The following is a 19903-nucleotide window of genomic DNA, read 5'->3' on the forward strand; positions in this document are numbered from 1 at the left end:
ATTACAAGACACACCCATTAACTTTGAAGGGAAAAGAAAGTCTGTACACAGACAATTTGTCTATAAACTGAGGGTATCCAGGTTATAACATGAGATATTTAGACAGATTAAAAAAAACAAAAAAACTTTTAATTAAATACGTACTTGTAACATACTAAACCTGGCTGCTTAAAAAATACAGTAGCCTATGAGAAAAAGTCATCAATCGCTATCTTCATCGTCCAAAACCACTAGTAGTCTACTTCAGTGTCAGAACTGAACAGCCTTTCTCAGTCTCTCCTTTTGTTGTCACTCACAATGTCATTTTTGTTTTGAGGGAAATTCGCTCTTGAGCTTATACTCTCCTCTTCGTCAGACCGTATGCCAATCTTTAAAAAACCTGTTGGTTTTTAAAATAGTGGACTAAAATAGTGGCTTATAATCCAATTTTAACCTCTAACACCTCTTGCCATTCTCACTGAAAAAGGATAAGATACAGAATGAGGCCACAAAAACCACCGTCATTGATTTTGCTGTCCAGAGGTAAAATATCAAAAGTACTTATAATTAAGTGTTACAACAAACAGAGAATGTGGTAAGCACTTTTCATGTAGCACATTTCTTGATCGAGTGCTATATAAAATTTCAGCAAAAATATTTTATGTGTGCTTGACACCACCTCCTGTGAAACTCTGCTCAACTAACTGTGTTTAAGGTTTGTGTCATTTTATAAGTGTTTTCTTGCCATATTTTCCTTCGTTTGGCACCTTGGAAGTGAAAATCCCGCTAATTAGGAAGCCTTAATCACTACTCTTCTCCACCTCTGCTGTTTCCACCCCCATCCTCTCACCCCCTTTTCTGTCCAAAATCCCTAGTTTTGAGTAATACCCCCTTTTCTTCTGCCGGCTCTTTGTACTTCCTATGCCATTTTTATTCCTAGACTCTTTTTTTCTCTCTGCCTACACATTTTCACAGGATCTTTTACTTATCGCTTGCTTCCTGTAGGGCTTTGATGAGTGGGTTATCTTTTTGTAATTAGGGATAAAGGTGGGGATACAGGAATTAAAGGAAAACTAGCTTCTTTGCACAGCAGCCACTAAAAATAAGGCCTGATTTAATACCGCAAAGATTTTGTTACTATGTTTATTCCAGTTTTCTTTTGTCTCCATTCATCATTTCTTTCTCCTGACTTTCATCTATTTTTCCTCCCCTTCATAGTTCGGCAGGACGGAGGTGATAGACAACACCCTAAACCCCGACTTTGTTAGAAAGTACATCTTGGACTACTTTTTTGAGGAGAAACAGAATCTCCGCTTTGACTTGTGAGTTATTTTTAATCTTTTGTCCTGTCTTCTTCTCCTCTTTTATGTCTACTAGCAGTGATGAGAATGCCAACCACAATAATTAAAAGATAATGCAAGCCATGTTATCAGTATGTTCAAATGGTACAAAGCCTTCAAACATATGTGTCAAATTTCAGTCATGACTTTTTTACACCCTCAAAAATGGTTCATAGCATAGAATATGAGGTTGACCTAAAAATAGAATGACAGTTCTTAATATTTATTGCTGGATTCCATTATTATTATTTTTAAATATGTAAACTGAAAGTGATACACAAATCACTCCTGTAACCACTATGGTTTTGAATATTGTATTTTGTAAAAATGAAACCACTTGAGCCTGTTACATGTTTTTTAACAACATTAAATCTTTACACATTAAATTTGGTCAAAACAATGCAAAGTAGTGCATAATTCAGCCCCAATTTCCTCTGATACACCTCAATCTAAACCAGGGGAAGAATTGCCCTCAGAAGTCACAGTCTAGATATGTCTAATATGTTCTCATTATAAATCCGGTGAAGGCCTCAGAGGTTTGTCAGAGAACATTAGCAAACAAACGGCATCATGAAGACCAAGGATCAAAGCAGACAGGTCAGGGATAATGCTCCAGGTTAGGATTTACAACAACATCTCAAGCTTTGATCGTCTTACAAAGCTCTGCTCAATCCATCACCACCTGAAAATGGAAAGTGTTGGAGTAGAAAGAGTTTGGCGCAGTTGCAAAACTATCAAAACGTGGCCCTCTATGACAACTGACAGGCAAGAAAAAGAAAGCATTTAGTAGAGAAGCAGCCAAAAAGGATCATAGTCACTCTGGATGAGATGCAGAGATTCACAGCTCAGATGGGAGAATCTACTGGACTGACATGTTTTACTGTTCTTCACAAATTAACCCAGAAGAGTGGAAACATCTATATGAATTGGGAAAGAAAACCTCAGGAAGTAACATCTACAGTGTGCAACAGAAACAGGCAGAGCAAAAAAGAGGAAGAATGTGCTCTAAGAAAATATGTTTAGGTGTGAATTATTTTTTATGGGACTGTATGTTAACATAAGCAGCCAATACTGGGCTGCTTATGAAACATAAAGAAAACATGGCAAACTCGACAGCATTTTCCAGATCAGTTCATCTTGATTATGAGGGAAACTCTTCAGTTCAGAGGTCTTGTGTTAAATTGTTTGACTGTATTTTTATAATTGTTGTAAGTCCATCAGTTAAAACAAACATAAAATAAATAGGAGGATTTATGCGACGTTACACACACCTGATTACTGAATAAAGAGGATCCATTGTTTCTGTCATATGTTTGATATTGGCCATCGCATACACTCTCTTTCCCTCACTTTCATTGTTTTATATTCACATGCAAATCAGATTAGGTTCACCTCTCAGGAAATAAAGGTCGGGCTGAGCCCATCCTTAATTACTGAGCAGCACAAATGGTAACATCTGAGAAGATACTCAGATCCAGGTTCTTTTCATTTGGCCTCTTCTGAATTAACACATTTGATTACGCTTTTCTGGTCACCTCATCAAACACACTGGCTTTCAGTCTAGCACATTAAAATATGACGTATTTGTCTTTGTGTTACCGTCTTTTCTTTGCTTTTTTTAGTTTCAAGTCATACATTTATACAGTTAGTTGCCTCTTTCCTTCATGTGATTGATTGTGACAGCATTACCTTGAATTTCAGAAACAAAAAAAAAAAAAAAAAAAAGCAAAGACCAAAATTTAACAAAGCACATGGCACAAATGACACCTCCTTTTTTATTTCTAGCGACTGCCGTGCTTTGTAGTTCCATTTCATGTTTGGTTTGAGAGTATGTTCAATAAAATATCTCGACTTGTTCATATTTTCTCTACTAAAAGTTCTGCTTTGGTCTTTTATTTTTTTCCCTCTCAGGTATGATGTGGACTCTAAAAGCCCAGACCTGTCCAAACATGTGAGTGCTTGTTTTTAATTTAACCTTGAACCGTAGACAAATTGAAGCAAATCTAGAGTCAAATTTTAACTACTGGCTTGAAATGCTCTGTAACAGATAAAATGTAGTGCTTGTCGAAGCTCGATTTAACCTGATGAATCCGTTGTCAGCTTGTGAAGTAGTCATATTATTATCATTATTTTTATTTTGTTTTCTGCACGGTTTGAGTGGGTGTTGCTTGCAGCATGTTATTTATTTATTTTTTATTTTTTCCGAAGGTGGAATAAAACAAACCCCTTACTTGCCTGATTTTGCACGCATCCAAATGCTAACTAATTTTTCTGTTTTTACACAATCTTGTTGGGCAGTGGCGGTTCTTGCATGAATGGTGCCCCGGGTGAGACCCTCATTCCACTTTTCCAAACAAAAAGCAGATTTGGCAAGAAAAGACCATTTTTCCACCGTATCCTATCTAGAAACATTAAGAGAAAAAGCTTATTGATCTGTTTGTTTATTTAAGGATTCCCCACTAGTCTCTATTTTGCTGGAGACTATTCTTCCTTGGGTCCGCATCAAATATTACAATAAAAACATCCTTTACAAACATTACAATAAAGACTTAATTGTATCCCTTAAAACACAAACAAAATGACATTGAACACAAATTTCAAATCAACAGCTTCAATGTCTTGCAAACGTTATGAAAAGACAACAAAACACCTTACCACACAAAACTATTTCAGAGAAGTAATTCATCTTGCTCTCATTCTCTTACAGTAAGTGTAGAAAGCCTCTTTTTAAAAAAAAAATCTTTCATGTTTACACTTTATGTTCTTAGTTTTTAAACACATTTTTGGACTGTCTGTAATTACTGTAGAATAAATAAATCCATGATTGACCAGTCTATTATCCTTTATACTCATCTCAATATACAGTGTTCATAATATTGAGAGAGCATAGAAAGGATTTTTTGTGTTTTCCAAAATGCTCATGTTGATTTGTTAAATCTCAGACTGTACTGTAAGCAGAATAACCCAACAACCAGGTTATATATGATTCATATGCATCCAGAGACAGTCAAGGCTCCCTGAAAACACATTGAATAATTTAACTTAGACCAGAACCACAGGTTGTGAAACCAACTCAAAGGTCATCTGCCATATGTAGCAATATTTTCTTACACTTTCTCACATAGTGAATGACACAGAAAGTGCAAACCGACAATACAGCTTGTTTGGGATTGGCGATGGTGCGTGTGAGTGTGTATGTATGGAGGGGGGTGACGGGTTGTAAAGTTTCCTCTTTCTTTTGCCTCATGGCGCTCCTGACATTGTGCTGCCCTGGGCGGAGAGCCCTTTTGCCCATTTCAAAAACCGCCACTGTTAGGCTTAGATTTTAATGGCATTTCTGTTAACTGTAATCTACTGTCTCCTCTATTAAATGATCAATTAGATTCATATCTATTCCTACTGTCTTTTTTGAGTTGTTGTAGTATCCCTGCAGTGGCAGGGTCTTTTAAAAACTTTGATAGTGCAATGCTTTTGACTTTTAGTTTCCATTTTAAACAGTGCAACAGGCTATATACTTCATGTTATTTTCTTTCACTAGGAGCTCATGAGCTGTGATTTTCTTTTACTTAGCACTGGAAACTGGTAACAGAAAGCATTGACAAAAGTTTGGAACAAAAAATAATCATTGCCAATGATTATTTGATGCGTTTGGATAACGGGGGTTTGCATTTTCCATCGTTAGCTTCACCTGTGATGAGCTCCGTGTCTCGGTTCTTCCGCATGGTGTCACTTTAAACAGGAGTTTTTAGGTATTTGCCATAGTGTTGTGCCTTGGTATATGATGTGCTCTGTTGTTACTGTTGTTGCTGTCGTTGTTGTTGCTGCTGCCGCCCAACTTTTCTGGAAGCCCGCAGAACTCAATGTAGGTTCCTGCATCTCCTCTCACACTCACACTGCATGGCTGCTGTCTCACATTAATGATCTGTCTCTCAGAGGGAACGACTGTGTCAGTCATTAGGCTAGAACACCTGAAAACCAAAGCAAGCCAACTGAATATCTTCCAATCCCCAGAGAGAAACACACAGGACACAGTGTGGAAAAAAAAAATTTAACTTTCAAGTCTTTTTTTTTTTTGTCTTTTTTGTAATTTATAAATAGAAAAAAAAAGTATTTCCATGATAACTTGCTACAGGCGTCAACAGTTTACAGCGACTACAATCAGTAGGCAGACTGGAGCAGAGATTTCTGTGAAATGTAAAACATTTCTGGATGATGATGAATTATTTAGTGGGCCCTGCCTGCCAAGGCCAAAGTTAAGGACTTTTGGTTTGGATTGCTTCACCTTGCAAAACTAAAAACCACATTCCAAATCTGATTCTAAAGCTATCCTGTCGAATGCCGAAGTGATCATCGAGAAACTTTTACTGATAAGGACATGTGATGCCTTGCCAAAGTTTTTATGCTAATTGGAGTCTTTCACATTTTGTCAAACAATGAAACCACATGGAGGTTTATGGAAAATCTCAAGGTGTCTAAATACTTTTGCAGGCAGTGTAGTTGGAACAGAAAATGTTATTTATCTAAGAAGTCTGGATCCATGTCTAACACTCACACTGATCATGTTTCACATCATCAAACATGATGTTTCACATTTTCCACACGCAGACGTATTTGTCCTTGTATTCACTTCAAGTCAGTGAAACAGTCGTGATGTTCAATAGGAAGAAACAAACTGTGGGTTGTTTCTGACTGCATCACAGTAACAACAGGTTATAGTCCAGTACTCATCATCAAAGAATCATAGAAAACATGTAAAGAACACAATTGTTTTTAAGGTCGGAAGCACCAGGTTCAGTGGGATTAATGTGGATGGATTGTTTGGCCATTTTCCATTTACTTATTTGCCTCAAATGGCAAGAATTGGGGACTGTTTAATCCTGGCATTGGGTTTCAAATACCTGCATGAGTTTACACGATTCTGCCACTGGGAGAAACATACTGCAGTTTTTACTCTGCCTGTGTTTTTTTCAGGAGTAGATAAAGCATTTATGCAAATATTAAACTTGTGCGGGTGCTTATAGGCAAATTTATTTGACACCCACATGGGAAAACAGTGAAGGTTTCAAGAAACATTTTAAAGAATGAAAGTTTTATTTTGATCTTTTTTATTGTGGACATACGTAGTTTTAGATTTTTCCCATTTTCACATCTTATGGCATTGACCGTCTTTCCCTCACTAGTGCTCCCACAAACTGTACCAGAATGGTCAGTATACATATTATTATCACATTAGTGTACATGGTGCCACTTATTTGTTACTGTTTTTCATGCAGAAAAGTGATGCTCTGCATCCTGGGAAAACATATTGAAATTGACTTTTATACAGCATAAAGCTTTTCCTCTATTTCATAGGTGACCATAATAAAGCTGGCCTGGACTATGATTCCATTCTATCTATTGAAATAACACATAATACTCGAGTAACTTGAAAACTGAGAGAATAGATATTTATCAAACTGAAATGCTGCGTGTCAGAAGTAAAACTGGGACTTGTTTCTTGAAAAATCACATCGATTGCTTTAACTTTCTTGCTCAATCCTCGTTGCGTCCCAGTCATTTCTTAGTTTCCTTCAACTGACCATCTGCTGCATTGCGAATTATCACATAGTGTCATAGACACTTGATCATTTGTTAACATTAGCAACATTTAATAGCATTTACAACAACTGCTATGCATATTTTACAGGAGGTGTTGGGGCTACAGTTAACCTTTGATTGCTCTATGTCAGTTTAACAGATTATGGTGGTGTTTGATTTCAGTAAACCTTAATTTATTGCACACCAAACTTAATGTTTAGGAGTTCACAGTAATATTGATTGTAAGGCAACACAATTAAGTGTGGAATTGTAGACACAGCACTTTACAAAAATACTCAGACCTTTGTTTACAGCTTTTTCCACATTACAACTATATCCTTCAAAATGTTTTACTTTTATTTGGTTAAGAGTACTTCATCAACTACGCTGACTTGATTAGGCATTTGTATAGTTCTTCATCAAGTCAGAGTACTCCAAAGTGCTTTACTCTACAATCAGTTATTCCCTTCTTCACGGACACAGTCACACTGTGATAGTGGTGACTGACGGAGCCTGGATTTGACCTGGTAATACACTGGTTACACGACAAAAGATTTTTGACACCACAAGTGTTGAAAAAGTGTGGTGTGCAATTGCATACAACTTGTACTGATCAGCAATATAAAAATAGATGTGAAGGCTGTTTCTACCAGCATTGCACATCTAGAGACTGAAATTCTTGCCTTAGCATCTTTCCAATGTATTCAGTTTTGATAAAAAGCCGCTGTAGACATCACATTTCATGTCATGCAACATATTACTAGTTGAATTTAGGTTTGGACTTTGACTGGGAAAGTCTACTGTAGGAAAGCCATTGAATTACAATTCTGTCTGTCTGTGTAGGTTTTCTCTGATGCTGAAAGGTGAACCTCTACTGTACTTAGCGCCATCAGTTTTTTTTCCCCATCAACTCTAATCACCTTGTTCTGCTGAAAACAAGCACACACAAAGCATGATGCCTTCACCTCCATGTTGGTGGGCATTGTGTCTTCAGCAGGGTGTGCAGTGTTAGTTTTTTTTTACCAGGCGTAGCTTCTTACATGTAGAGTAGCGAGTTAAACTTTGACCTAATCTAACCAGAGCACTCTCTTCTACTTTGTATCCTACTTTTTTTTTCAACAATAGATGGAATTTGTAATAGATCCTTGAAACATTATTTTCTTGATTGCACTAGAATTTAGGTGGAACAAAAGTTTCTCTTACCTGAGTTTCCAGTGTCTTCAACTCCTCCAAAGTACCTGCTCCTCTAACTGACACACTACCTACCCAGCCTCTCAGTGAAGGTCGATAGCCATGTTTGATAGCTTTTCAGTTCTTCCATATTTGTTCCATTTTCAGATGATCGATTGCACAATGTGCTTTAATCCAGCTCGTGATGTTCCATAATCTAACCGTGCCTCAAACCTATCCACATCTTCATTCCTGACCTGTGTGGTGTGTTTCTTTGTCTTCACAGTTCTGTTTGCTTACTAATCGTCTGCAAGAAGTGTCCAAGAGCTTTAGAGTCCGGCAGTAATCAGGCTGTAAATAAATGATACGCTGTAGGACTCTATTTGTTAATTAATGTGACTCCTGAAGGCACTGGTTTTATTTTAGGGATGGGAAAATAAAGAGGCCTGACTAAAAAAAAAAAAAAAAAAATTCTGCTTTTTATTTTTATTGAAAAAGTTAACCACTCTAATTTTCCCCTCTTCACATGATCCCCAAACAACAAATGTTTGCCTCTACAAATGTCGAAAGGTTCATGGTGAATTAAAAACTGAAAAATGGTTTGATCTGTCACTCACTCATGGTGTGAGGAAATGTCACACCATGAATCAACACTTAATGTACGAGGCACATTTTAAAGTTTGGTTTCCATCTGCAAAACTTGAATGAACACCAGTGTACAAGTTCCTTGGAGGAAACCAGTGCTAGAGATCGTCACTTGCATGCAATCTGGTGAAAGTCAGTCTCTAAGTCTAAACATGAATTTTTCTCTTTCTACTTGCTTCCAGAATTTTGCTCTTCTTCCTTTTTTTTCTTTTCAACTTTCCCTTTTGCTTCCCTCCAGGACTTTTTAGGTCAGATGTTCTGCACTCTCGGGGAGATCGTTGGATCACCAGCAAGTCGACTGGAAAAACCACTGGGGTGAGTATGAATTTCACGCTATTTTTCTCATGCTCTCTGACTCCAAATGAGATTAGGAAACAGTTTATTGTGCTAAAAAGGGGAGTCAAGACAGAAGAAAAAAATATATTTTGGAAGCGAACATAATGATTTCTATTGAAATGCATTAAATCAGCCGTAAGGATTACTTTGGGTGTAAATTTTTGGAACTTGGCTTCATTTTCTCTGACAGATAGGTGGAAATAGAAGGAAGCATATGCTAATTTTGGAGGAATGAACCTGAGTCAGTAGCAGAAGGAGAATGAGATAAAGAAAAAAAGAGGGGGTAAAGACAAGCTGGAGAAAATAAACATGGGTGATTAAGACAGAGATGTGAGGAAAAGACACTGATCAAACCAGAAGAGGGGAGTGAGGAAAGAGACAACGCATCTACAGATGTTTTCCACAGATAATTATTGTCATTAAAGAAAAGGAAGAAGCGTAGAACAAAATTACCTAAATTACAGCTCGTCTTTCCCGCCTGTGCTCTTACACAAGCGCTGCAAAATGGAGTGTTAATGGGGCATCCTGTGATCTGCCTTTCTACATCTGTCAACATCAGCATTAGTGTCCTGGACTATCGTGCACTTCAGGTGAAGTCTAACTAAGGCTGCACCCAATACAATGCAATTTCCTCCTGAATATGTCTTCTGCAGCCCCTTAAGAATTTGTAAGTGTCTCAGTTGCTACAGAGTTCATGGTACAAAACAAATGGTTCATAAGAACGGAGGCTGTGTGCAATAATTTGTTCGTTGTTCATCCAACAAATTGTTGAGTGACTGATGTTTAAAACCCCTAATCAATTGCACAAAGTTTACTGCATGTCAATGGAGATGTTGGATTGATATTGTAAACTTTTTTGTGAAGTGAAATGACAAATATATGGCCTTCAAACGTAACTTGATCTGGACTTAAGCGTGCTATGATTAAGGAGATGATTAAAGAATTTGAATTTAGATTTTTTTTAATGCTCTCAAATAAGAAACCAGTTGCCCATAAACATTGGTAGCTGTTCAAAAAAAAAAAATTAACTAAATATTCAGGAAATATTTGGGTTAAAATTTTGAGAGGCCAAATGTGGGGATGAGTGGAAGGCGTAAGCAGGGTTGTGCGAAGCTCATTGTCACCAACTTCTCCTCTTTGTTGCAATATCTGCAGACCTTTTTTTAAACAAGTCTAGTGACTTTTTTCTGCCATTGGAGACTTTTACGCTCACATATGAAAGCAGTCCTGTTGCAGCTTTGCTCTGTCCTGAGCAGAGCTGAGCTGCTGTGAGCCCCACCCGCTTCCTAAGCACTGCATATCGCTAGGCAGTGACAGGCCATTAGGGATATATTGTATAGTCCCTCAAGCATGTTCTAGGTGTGCCCTGGGGTCTCCTAGGAGGAAATGCCCAGAAAACCTCCAGTTGAGGTGCTCAGGAGACTTCTTGGTCAGATGCTGGAACAACCTCAATTAACTCCTTCCAATTAGCAGTGGCTCTGCTACAAGCGTTCCTCCACATGAATTTTCTCTTTGCCCTAACTCTAAGGTTCAGCTGTCCTATTAAGGAAGCTGATTTCAGCTACTTGCAACTAAAATGCTACAAGTACTCGTAATTTATGCCATAGGCCTCTTTGTGCCCATGAACAGATGGTCTTGCGTTAATCTGACTATCAGTGATCAAACTGAAATGAAGTTTGAACAGTGTAATCACTCATGGCCCTGAAGGCTGCTTCTCTTATACAGTTTTAAACATCAGTAATGGAGAAATGCCATACAAAAAAAAAAACACACTTAAACACACTATTATTTAGGAGTAATAATTATCCAATCTCTTTTCTCAAACAAACTTCCTTCAGTGACTCAGAAAATGCGATTGGTGCCACATTGCATCTGGTTGTGCAAGTTTGCAGAAAGTCCTAAGTTATTACTCAACAATATTATATTTTCAATTATTGTTTTTTATATACTCTGTCAGAAATGTATCAGATTTAAAATATGCGCTTTTTTTTTTTAAAAAATGGAAATTTGTCAGCAAACCTTTAACACTTGACAATTTTGCAAATTGATGAGAACATTGCTGCAACTTTGAATTCTTTCCCTTTTATGGATTTATTTATTTTTCCTTTGCCTTCAGGGATTTCAGCAATATCAAAATAAATGAGAGGATAAACCTTAATCATGCTATTTCAGGTATCAAGCTGTAATTTATTTTAAACTCAGAATTTGTATGAAATGGTTCAATGAAAACAAAACGCAATACTCGACAAGTCATTTTCTTTCAATTTGACTCTGCAGCTGAGAGATAACGCAACTCCCTGCCAAACTGTATTTTTACGACAGCTTTTAATCACATAAACAAAACAATCTGAAAAACAACTCACAAAGAAGAACCCCCCGTGGTGGGAAGCTTCACAGCCAAAAAATGCTAAAACAAGATTCCCTTCTCAACCTCTCTGTCGCACATGTAGGGCAAGCCTGCCTTTGAAATACCAGCATGCACTTTGTGCTGTGTGCTTTTCATGACTGGTAATGACTGTAAATATGTACTTCATGAATCCAATGTTCATCTCGGCCTCATTCAGCTGTCTGATGTATGAGTGTGTGATTTTGGTGGATGTGTTAACACATTTTCCTTCTTCTACATTACAGATATGAACTCTGGACAGTGTGTGAGGATAAAAAAAAAAAACTGTAGATATGTAATTTTTTAAGTTACTGTTAAAGATGCTGTGTTTCACATGAGAGAAGGGGTGGAGGAGCTGTAAACACACATACACAGACTGACATGGCAGCGGTAGATATGCTCCCTGCTTGTGTTTGTTTCATGTAGTATTGGAGGATGATTCATATTTCAGTGTGTGGAAATTGAAAAGCATTTTGCCCGAACTGTGCAGAGCCAGTGGGAGAGCGTTTTTGACCGTTTGTTTGTTTTTCAACCATTTCTCTGCCTTCTCTGTCCACCTGCTCATGAAATGCATCAAACATTAAAAAAACATGGTCTGCCATAAATGACATGCTTTCTTATCATCTAAATGTTGGTATTCTAGTGCAAATCCATGGCAGCATCTTCCTTACAATCAAATACATCAAATCCAAAGAACCATCAAAAACATAGATCCAAAGATACATTTGCTTGTTTCGTTGCCCTCGGAAATATTCTGTTTAAAATAGTGTATGCACATTAAGCTTCTTGTTTTCTTTTTATGTTCTATTCTGCACTTTGCTTTATTGGCACATAAATGAATTTTAATTTTGGCCTTTGTTGTCGTCTTTAATTTTAATCATAATGGCTTCGGTCTTTCACAGATTATGGCTTATTTAATTAGGCAGCGTGCATTGTGGTTGTCATTAGAGAAATAGGCTTCTGTAATTGTTCAAAGAGTGACATTAATGAGCAGTCAGGGATGCACATAAATGTCAGCGTAGAAAGGAAGATAGCAGCAGAATTCGAGGAGTGAATGTCCAACAAAGGTGACGACTCGGCACAAAGGAGCTGAAATAAACTGGAAACCAGAGACTGCCTGATCATACTTGTAGTTGGATTCAATCGATCAGAAATAAATGGAATGCAATTGATATGAATTGCTAGCAGTATTTCTTTGAAAATACTAAACCAAACAATAACAAAGCGACAACAGAAAAATAAAACTGCTGGGGAAAAGGTTCTCTATGGAGGACTAAATATTGGGATGTAGAATCATGTAAATTAAATCCATAAATCATTTTTTGGTCCAACATTCATAATAATATCATTGTCATCCATTTGACTGTTTGCCTAAGATTCACCCCAGTTTGTCTGTCCATTCGCCCGTCTTGGTCCAACATCCATTCATCCATTTACGTCATCCACCCGTCGGTTTGTCCATCCGCCATTTGTCCTTCCCTTTGCTTGTCTGTCCAAGATCTATCTGATTTTAACCTCCCTCCTTCCAGCCCGCTCCACTCAGGCTCACGCGGGTGCTATGTGCCCATCTGTGGTGAGAGGTGAGGTTCGCCCTTGACAGGTAGCCAGTCCATCGCAGGGCAATAGTGACATGCATGCAAGTTGTAACTAAACCTCTCTGGATAAAGCTGTTCAATCTTACATAATGCATTCAAATATTTCCAGAAAACTGATCCAAATAGGTCTTTGACAGATCAGAATTATGTGTGCTTTGTTCACATTCATCCTCCATCTCTCTCAATAGGGGTGCTCCCACATTATATTCATGATTCTCATTGTGCCATCTTTGAGTCATTATTTACACAGAACACAATTAAATACAATAAATTAGCTTCAGATTCTCTGTATTAAGCTGAAAACCATTTCAGTGTTAATTCTGTTTTATCCATAAGACAACATTCAGAATAGAGATTTCTTCTTGCCTTTTCAAATATCGTACTTTTAGTGTTTGATCTGAGACACTATTGTCATCAAAGTGTAAATAAAAAGAAATAAATCATGGTTTCTTTTAAACAGATGCTCATCTTATATATTTTTTTATTATATTCATCTTCTTATTGCCTACCAAAAAAATAATTTTAAATAAAAACCCTGAATACCAAGGCACACGTGATGAAGGCTACTCAAAATATGTCCAGAGTTTTCCATTTCACACGCTGCCTGGGCCTTTTCAGTTCCCATCATAATTTCATGCGAATAATCACAGTAAAAGCATGCGAAGTTGGACAAAAGAACAAAAACGCCGGCCCTATACAGTCAAGGTTTTATTAAGATGCTGACTAATTTGTTCAGACTTCCACCATTATCTGGCTCAGCTGAAGGTTTGTAAACAACTCCTTACTGGAGTCTGTTTCCATGGAAACATTGACTCAGTCAGCAAAAAGAGACCATAATTTATACCTTTGGGTTTCTCTTACTGTTAGGAAACTTTGCTGAGCTAACAAACGGAATGAAGTATTCATGGTATTGAATATGTATTGCATTTATATGCAATCTAATATATGCAACAATATTGTAGCAATATAATAAAACTTAGAGCAGTAATGTCATTAATTCTGACTGGATCCTCTGTCCCTGCTGAATAAATGTGTCTCCACAGCATGATTCTGCCAACACCATGTTCACATATTAGTTTTTCTCCACAAAATGACCAAATAAACACAAAAGGTATCTACTTTGTCATGGTCTATCAAGTAAATCATCCTTACAATAAACTCCAGTGTATTGTAACGAAGGCTGTGATGATGAAATATGAAAACAAAGTGAGGTGAATGAATACTTGTGTAAGGAACTGTAATAACTTTCTCTGTCCCTTTAACCAACAAGTGGAACATAAAAAAAACAAAAAAACAAACAACAAAAAACCTACAATAAGTTTTAATTACTGGCTCCATTTCTCGGCTCAGCAATGGTCTAATTTTAAATTTTCTTGATATTTTTGATGATCTATGTTCCTTGCCTCATCATGAAATGTTTAGTGCAACAAATTACTGGAGAAATATGAGTGTGTACATGTGTGTGCCATGGAAAGAGAGGGGTTGACAGGAAGAGAAAGATAGAGGCGAGCCGCCAAACAAGACATTTGTTTCATGTGAAGATGAAAGGCACTTTGCTCTTTCATGACTGCTTCAGATTTGACAGTGCTTTCTTGTTTTTTTTTCTTTATTATAATTTTGATTATACTAGTAAGCGCTTTTATGTTTAACAGGCAAACTGACATAAACTTTCTATCCCAACAAAAGGCAGTTCTGTTTCCCACTCACTCATAACTCCCATTTATTTAGGTTAGAAACTAAATTAATTCAGCTAAGCTGTGCTCGACTTTATTTATAAGCACTTTAAAAAGAGGACGACTGACCAAAGAGTTAAACAGACATTGCATGTAAGCCTTAAAACACAAAAACAAGAAAACGCATAAAGTATATTATGAAGCAAGTCAAACTAATAAAATGAGTTCTCTCAAGCTAGGTCAAAAGAAAACGAAAAATGACGACTGTATTATTTCATGGAGTTGCAATAATAGCATGTTCAAAGCTGCTTTTAAAACTTTAATTTTATGCAAGTCAGCTTCTTTGTTGTAGTTCATATTATAATAAATTTAGAAGCAAATTGTCTTCATTCATAACCTAATTAGTAAATAGTACACCTCTATCTAATGTAATCTCAGTATAGAAGCAGCTGTAGTGTGAAGTTTGTCATTGAATGTTAATGTATTCTGACTTCTGTGGTGTTTTCCTTGCTCTTTATGATGCAGTTTTTAAAAAATTCAAGCAGGATAAAGATATAACCATGCATGTTCCAAGTTCGGACATCCCATTTAGCAATGCCGAAGCGATTCCCATCATGCAGTGGGGGTGCTTTCTTTTAGCCAAGTCAGGAAATCTTGATTTCAAGACAAATGAAGCTCAACAGAGGGAACACCCAGAAGAAAACTTTTTGAATGGGCAGTAATATTCATTTTTCAGGCACATAGTGCTATTTTATACTACAGTCAAATTACTCTTTTACCATCAGTTGTGAAAAAAAAGCGTTATATCTCAAACATAGCTTAAAAAAATGGACTTGTCTCTTTAAGAAGCTCATGGTCTTTCTGACCCTTGGCTTCATCACAACCATGCTTCTCATCAAGCAGTCTAGACATTTTTAGAAGTGCTGGACTGAGAAGTAGTTTGCATGACAAGCTCAGCAGACTTGCCATTTCACCAGGTGTTTGCTAATGGACTGACACTAGTCTGGTGGAGCCGAGCGTGGGAGGAATGGAGGAGAGATGGTCGATGAGACAGAAACTCGGCTTGGAGGAGCTTTGTGGAACAAGACGGCGCTTTGTGAAAGCAACCAGTTATTCACTCCTGAGTGACTGCCATGGGAGATTCAGGGATTCCTTAAGCATGCATGAATCAAAACAATACTCCAGGTATGGTTTGGATGAGGGAATAACATTATAGCATGATATAAAGATGAAAAAAGTTGATTTTACATAATGCTGCATGGATTTGAGACTGGAGTGGAGATTCAGAAAGTGGTAGAGAATTTATTTGTGTTGTTAAAAATCAAAGTTTGTGGTTGACCAAATGTTAAATTCTTTTTGTTCTGCAGGATGTTTTTTCTTGATGACAGTGCTGCACTTGTGTAGAATAACAGCTGGTGTGCCATATCATGAGATCCTGGCCTGTGACTTTTCATGATGTATCTAAAGTCTAAAACATTTGACAGCGAGCAGTTGATTCAGCGTGGGTTTATGCTTTGTCTATGAGTGGAATCCCACTTGCTGACATGGCATTTATGATCAAACTGACAGGGTGACGGTGTGCCTGTAATTTGGTTTTGAAGAATGGAGGATGATTTTTTTTTTTTTTTGCCTTGTGACTCATAATTACTCAGAGCAGTTCTTGTTGTTAAGAGGCTGGTCAGAGAGCCTGGTGTCTGTGCGGCTCAGTGATGAAGGGAAACAAAACCGCTTTCCAGCAGTTAGAGTAAACACCTCCGTAATGTGAAATGAAAATATGGGCCATTATATTACCATAAGAAATAAGCCTTCAATTATCCACACATCCCATGAGATAACTTAGCATTCTGTTGATGGTTCTGTTCTAATGTGACTGCAAAAAAAAAACAAAAAACATTGATATAAAAAGGGAAATTAACTTTTCACATTGTGTTCTGATGTGTTTGGTACAAGCCTGTCATTATGCCCAGCAGAATTGCTAGTCATTTTCTGGATTGCTAGACATACTGAAGAAAAAGCTGAATGAAAACGATGGCTTAATGTTCCTGTTTATATGGGGTCTCTGCAGATAAAATTGCTTATACCTGTAAATGATTCAATTAGAAAGTTTTTAACAGTCATCCATAGACCATCTGGGCATTGTTGTAAATGTACTAATTCTGAGGCACCAAGACAACACTGAAAAACAAATAACTTTACTGTTTTAAGGGTTGCCATGGGAAGAACTGGGTCATAGGTAAGACGCTTTTCGAACTTGTCAAACCCAATCTGAATCATTCTTATTGCCAAAAAGAATACTTCCCAAACGCAAATCTGAAACTGTGCAGTGATTACAATCTAACACAGACGATGTCTTCATGAAGAACAGGACAAAGGACCATTAAAAGCAGAATTAATATATATATATATATATATATATATATATATTTTAATTTCTATTTACAGAAAAATAATCCTAACTGTGTAGCCTCAAAGTTGGAGGGAAGCATAAAACCCAAACAGCATGTTTCCCCTGAGCAGCTTGATCAATGGCAGAGGACACAAATGGCTCCATCTGGGATTCAACAGTGATTGACAAGATCACTTTACTCTCACTGCCTCATACATTATCACATGTTTACATCGACCGTCTGTGTTTCAGAAGTCCAACGAAATGCCTAACTACTCAGAATATGCAGCCAGTACATAGAGAATTGCCAATTATGTTGATTGGTTTATAAATATTCAACTTTAAAAAATATATATGTGATTTTAAATTAAAGTACAAAAAGATCAAAAGTATTAAAAAATGGGGGGAAAAAAGTAGTTTACCATGTGTGACCTTTTACTAGTTTCTGTATTCAGTGACTGTCAGGGGAGATTACTAGAGCAGAGCAGGGAAATGGAGGGAAAATAGTTTTAAATGTCAATAGAGGCATCCATGCAAAGGTAGGATGCCTAGGTGTATGGAAAGAAAAACAAAAGCCACAGTTTAGACTTGTTTGATGTTAAAAGGTTTGGACCAGCTTTGTTTTCTTTATTCATTTGGAACCAAAGATTCTTAGATCTTAGATATTTTGTTCTCAAGAGTTAAGATGTAATATATAATGTATGACAAGTCAAATGTCTTTGGATTTGGTGCCCACATTTGTTCAATAAATTATTAAATTTATGACTCGGTGTTAAAAATTTATTTATTTATTTTTTTTGTCTTTGAAATTTCTTGGCAGAATACATAAAAAAGCCAAATCCCAAGGGTGAGTTGATAAGTTAAAGATTTATAGCAATGCATACCCTCTGAAGACAGGACTGTAGCTTGCAGACCTAACATACCAGCACTCTACTAGGGATTTAAAAAGCGCTTGCTGGAGAGCTCTGTCTGTAATTTACCACAGCAGTGCAAGGCTGCTTTGGACAAAAAAAAAAAATGTAGTTCACAAAACTAAAATTCTGGCAGTATTAAGGTACAAAACATTGTTATTCTGAAACCACCAGTACTTCCAGTGAGAGCTAACCTGTGGAATTAATGGAAAGATCTGAAAGTACATATTTCTTTTCACTCATAAAAGTCTGTTTTACTCTTTAATCTTTAAACTACTCTAATGCAGCAGGTGATATATTATTCCGAAAAGATATCAAGTTCTCTATGTCCATCTACTGTTTTCCTTCAACATGTTGCTTGTTCCTGAAAAGTGACTTCAAGCTAACATTCTGACAAGAAGAAAATCTAGTCACTAGTGTGCTTAAACATGCAATATGGACTTTTGGAGACCATGCTATTGCACTGTTGTACTACTGATAGCAAAAAAAACATAGCTAAACACCCCAAACACCACATATTTTACCTGGAAAACTTTGATAGCTTTATATCTCTGACCACTGAATCCCCTGGAGCTGTCTAACATCACGCTGGAATATCGTGTCCTCGTCTATCAGCACTGAACTGTTGCTTTGCTTGAAGCCAGGCTCCCAAGTGTTTCATAATCCTGGGGCGAAATCTGTCTTGAATAGACTGTTTTAGGTGGGAGACGGGAAGTCTGCCCTCATCACTTTCACAAATCTCATCCACTTTTCTTGCATCGAGAAAATAAGAGCCTATACTTTTCTGTGTCTCCAATAAGTGATGCATTGAGTTGCCATGTTCCCATTTGAAGGCATTTTTTGTCAAGAAAAATAGTTTGTTTACAAGACGGAACAGTTGCACTCTGAGACAAGCGATCACTCTGCATCATGTTGTCTTTCTGTTCTCCTGTGATCCCCTAGAAAGACATTTAGTTACTCGGCAGTGTCCTCTCTTGTTGGTGGTTTAAACACTGCTTCTAATGAATACCAGTAAAATTATCACTTCATAGGGAGTCATTATTTTTAAACACAATAAAGTCCCGTATTAATGAACAACACAAAACCAGCTCTGAAATTCTCCACTGGTCCTGACAACAAACTGAGTTTCCACATTTTTTTTTTCTGTCAAAATAATTTTCATCTATCAGTCCCTGTGAACAAATGAGACATTTAACCACTGCTGTCGCCAGGATAGCTGAGGAGCTCTTGACCAAAATCTCCGTGTTTCTTACTTGTTAAATCCCAATGTTTAGATTTGTTCAAGGGTAAAATCTATTTTCTCTCTCTCTCTCTCTCTCTCTCTCTCTCTCTCTCTCTCTCTCTCTCTTTCTCTCTCTCTCTCTCTCTCTCTCTCTCTCTCTTTGTATCCTTTCTTGAAAGCACCTTGACTAGTTTGCAGTTAACATTTTGGATATACAAAATTGTAATGTTTTGAAAAAGAACAACGCCTGACGTTTTAGAAAAAAAATATATTTAAACCACCAGCCTAAGACTTTTCTTAGCAATACAAGAAGCCCAGTCTGACCTACTATTTTCACAGCAATAATAGAAATTGTCCATATCCTGAGCGACTCTGGTTCAAAGGGAAGAATAGTTTTCTTACATGTGAAAAGCTGTGGGTTCAATTCCACATCATTTACATTTTGATTCAATTCCTTGCAGTCTGGAATTGGCTATGTTGTCTGGGGGCCACAGACCAACCACTACAGGATCTAGATCAGCACTCAATATGTGGATGCATGAACTTTCTTTCAGACGTCTATGTCAGCACATCACTCTTCATGCTGGATTATCCCTATGGAAACAGTAATGCATCCTGACACTTATGAGTCGTCAATCTCAATCACAGTGCCAACCAGAACAGTATAGTGGCGTGGAGTTGGT

General features: G+C 37.2%; 1 protein-coding gene across 2 annotated transcripts in view; it reads left to right on the top strand.

Moving 5' to 3' along the window:
• The window catches only part of cpne5b (copine Vb), a 122104-nt gene that overhangs the window by 38684 nt on the left and 63517 nt on the right, over nt 1–19903 (top strand). Inside the window, exons 4-7 of one of the 2 annotated variants that reach the window (XM_088005510.1) lie at nt 1198–1301; nt 3231–3270; nt 5167–5181; nt 8950–9026. In XM_088005510.1, coding sequence (XP_087861636.1) covers nt 1198–1301; nt 3231–3270; nt 5167–5181; nt 8950–9026 — 236 coding nt within the window. The remainder of the gene's footprint in view (nt 1–1197; nt 1302–3230; nt 3271–5166; nt 5182–8949; nt 9027–19903) is intronic. The other variant, XM_014986309.2, reaches the window with a different exon arrangement.

Source organism: Poecilia mexicana, unplaced genomic scaffold (assembly GCF_051168715.1).
Source record: "Poecilia mexicana isolate PSO_F unplaced genomic scaffold, ASM5116871v1 scaffold_5, whole genome shotgun sequence".
NCBI classification, from domain to species: Eukaryota; Metazoa; Chordata; class Actinopteri; order Cyprinodontiformes; family Poeciliidae; genus Poecilia; species Poecilia mexicana.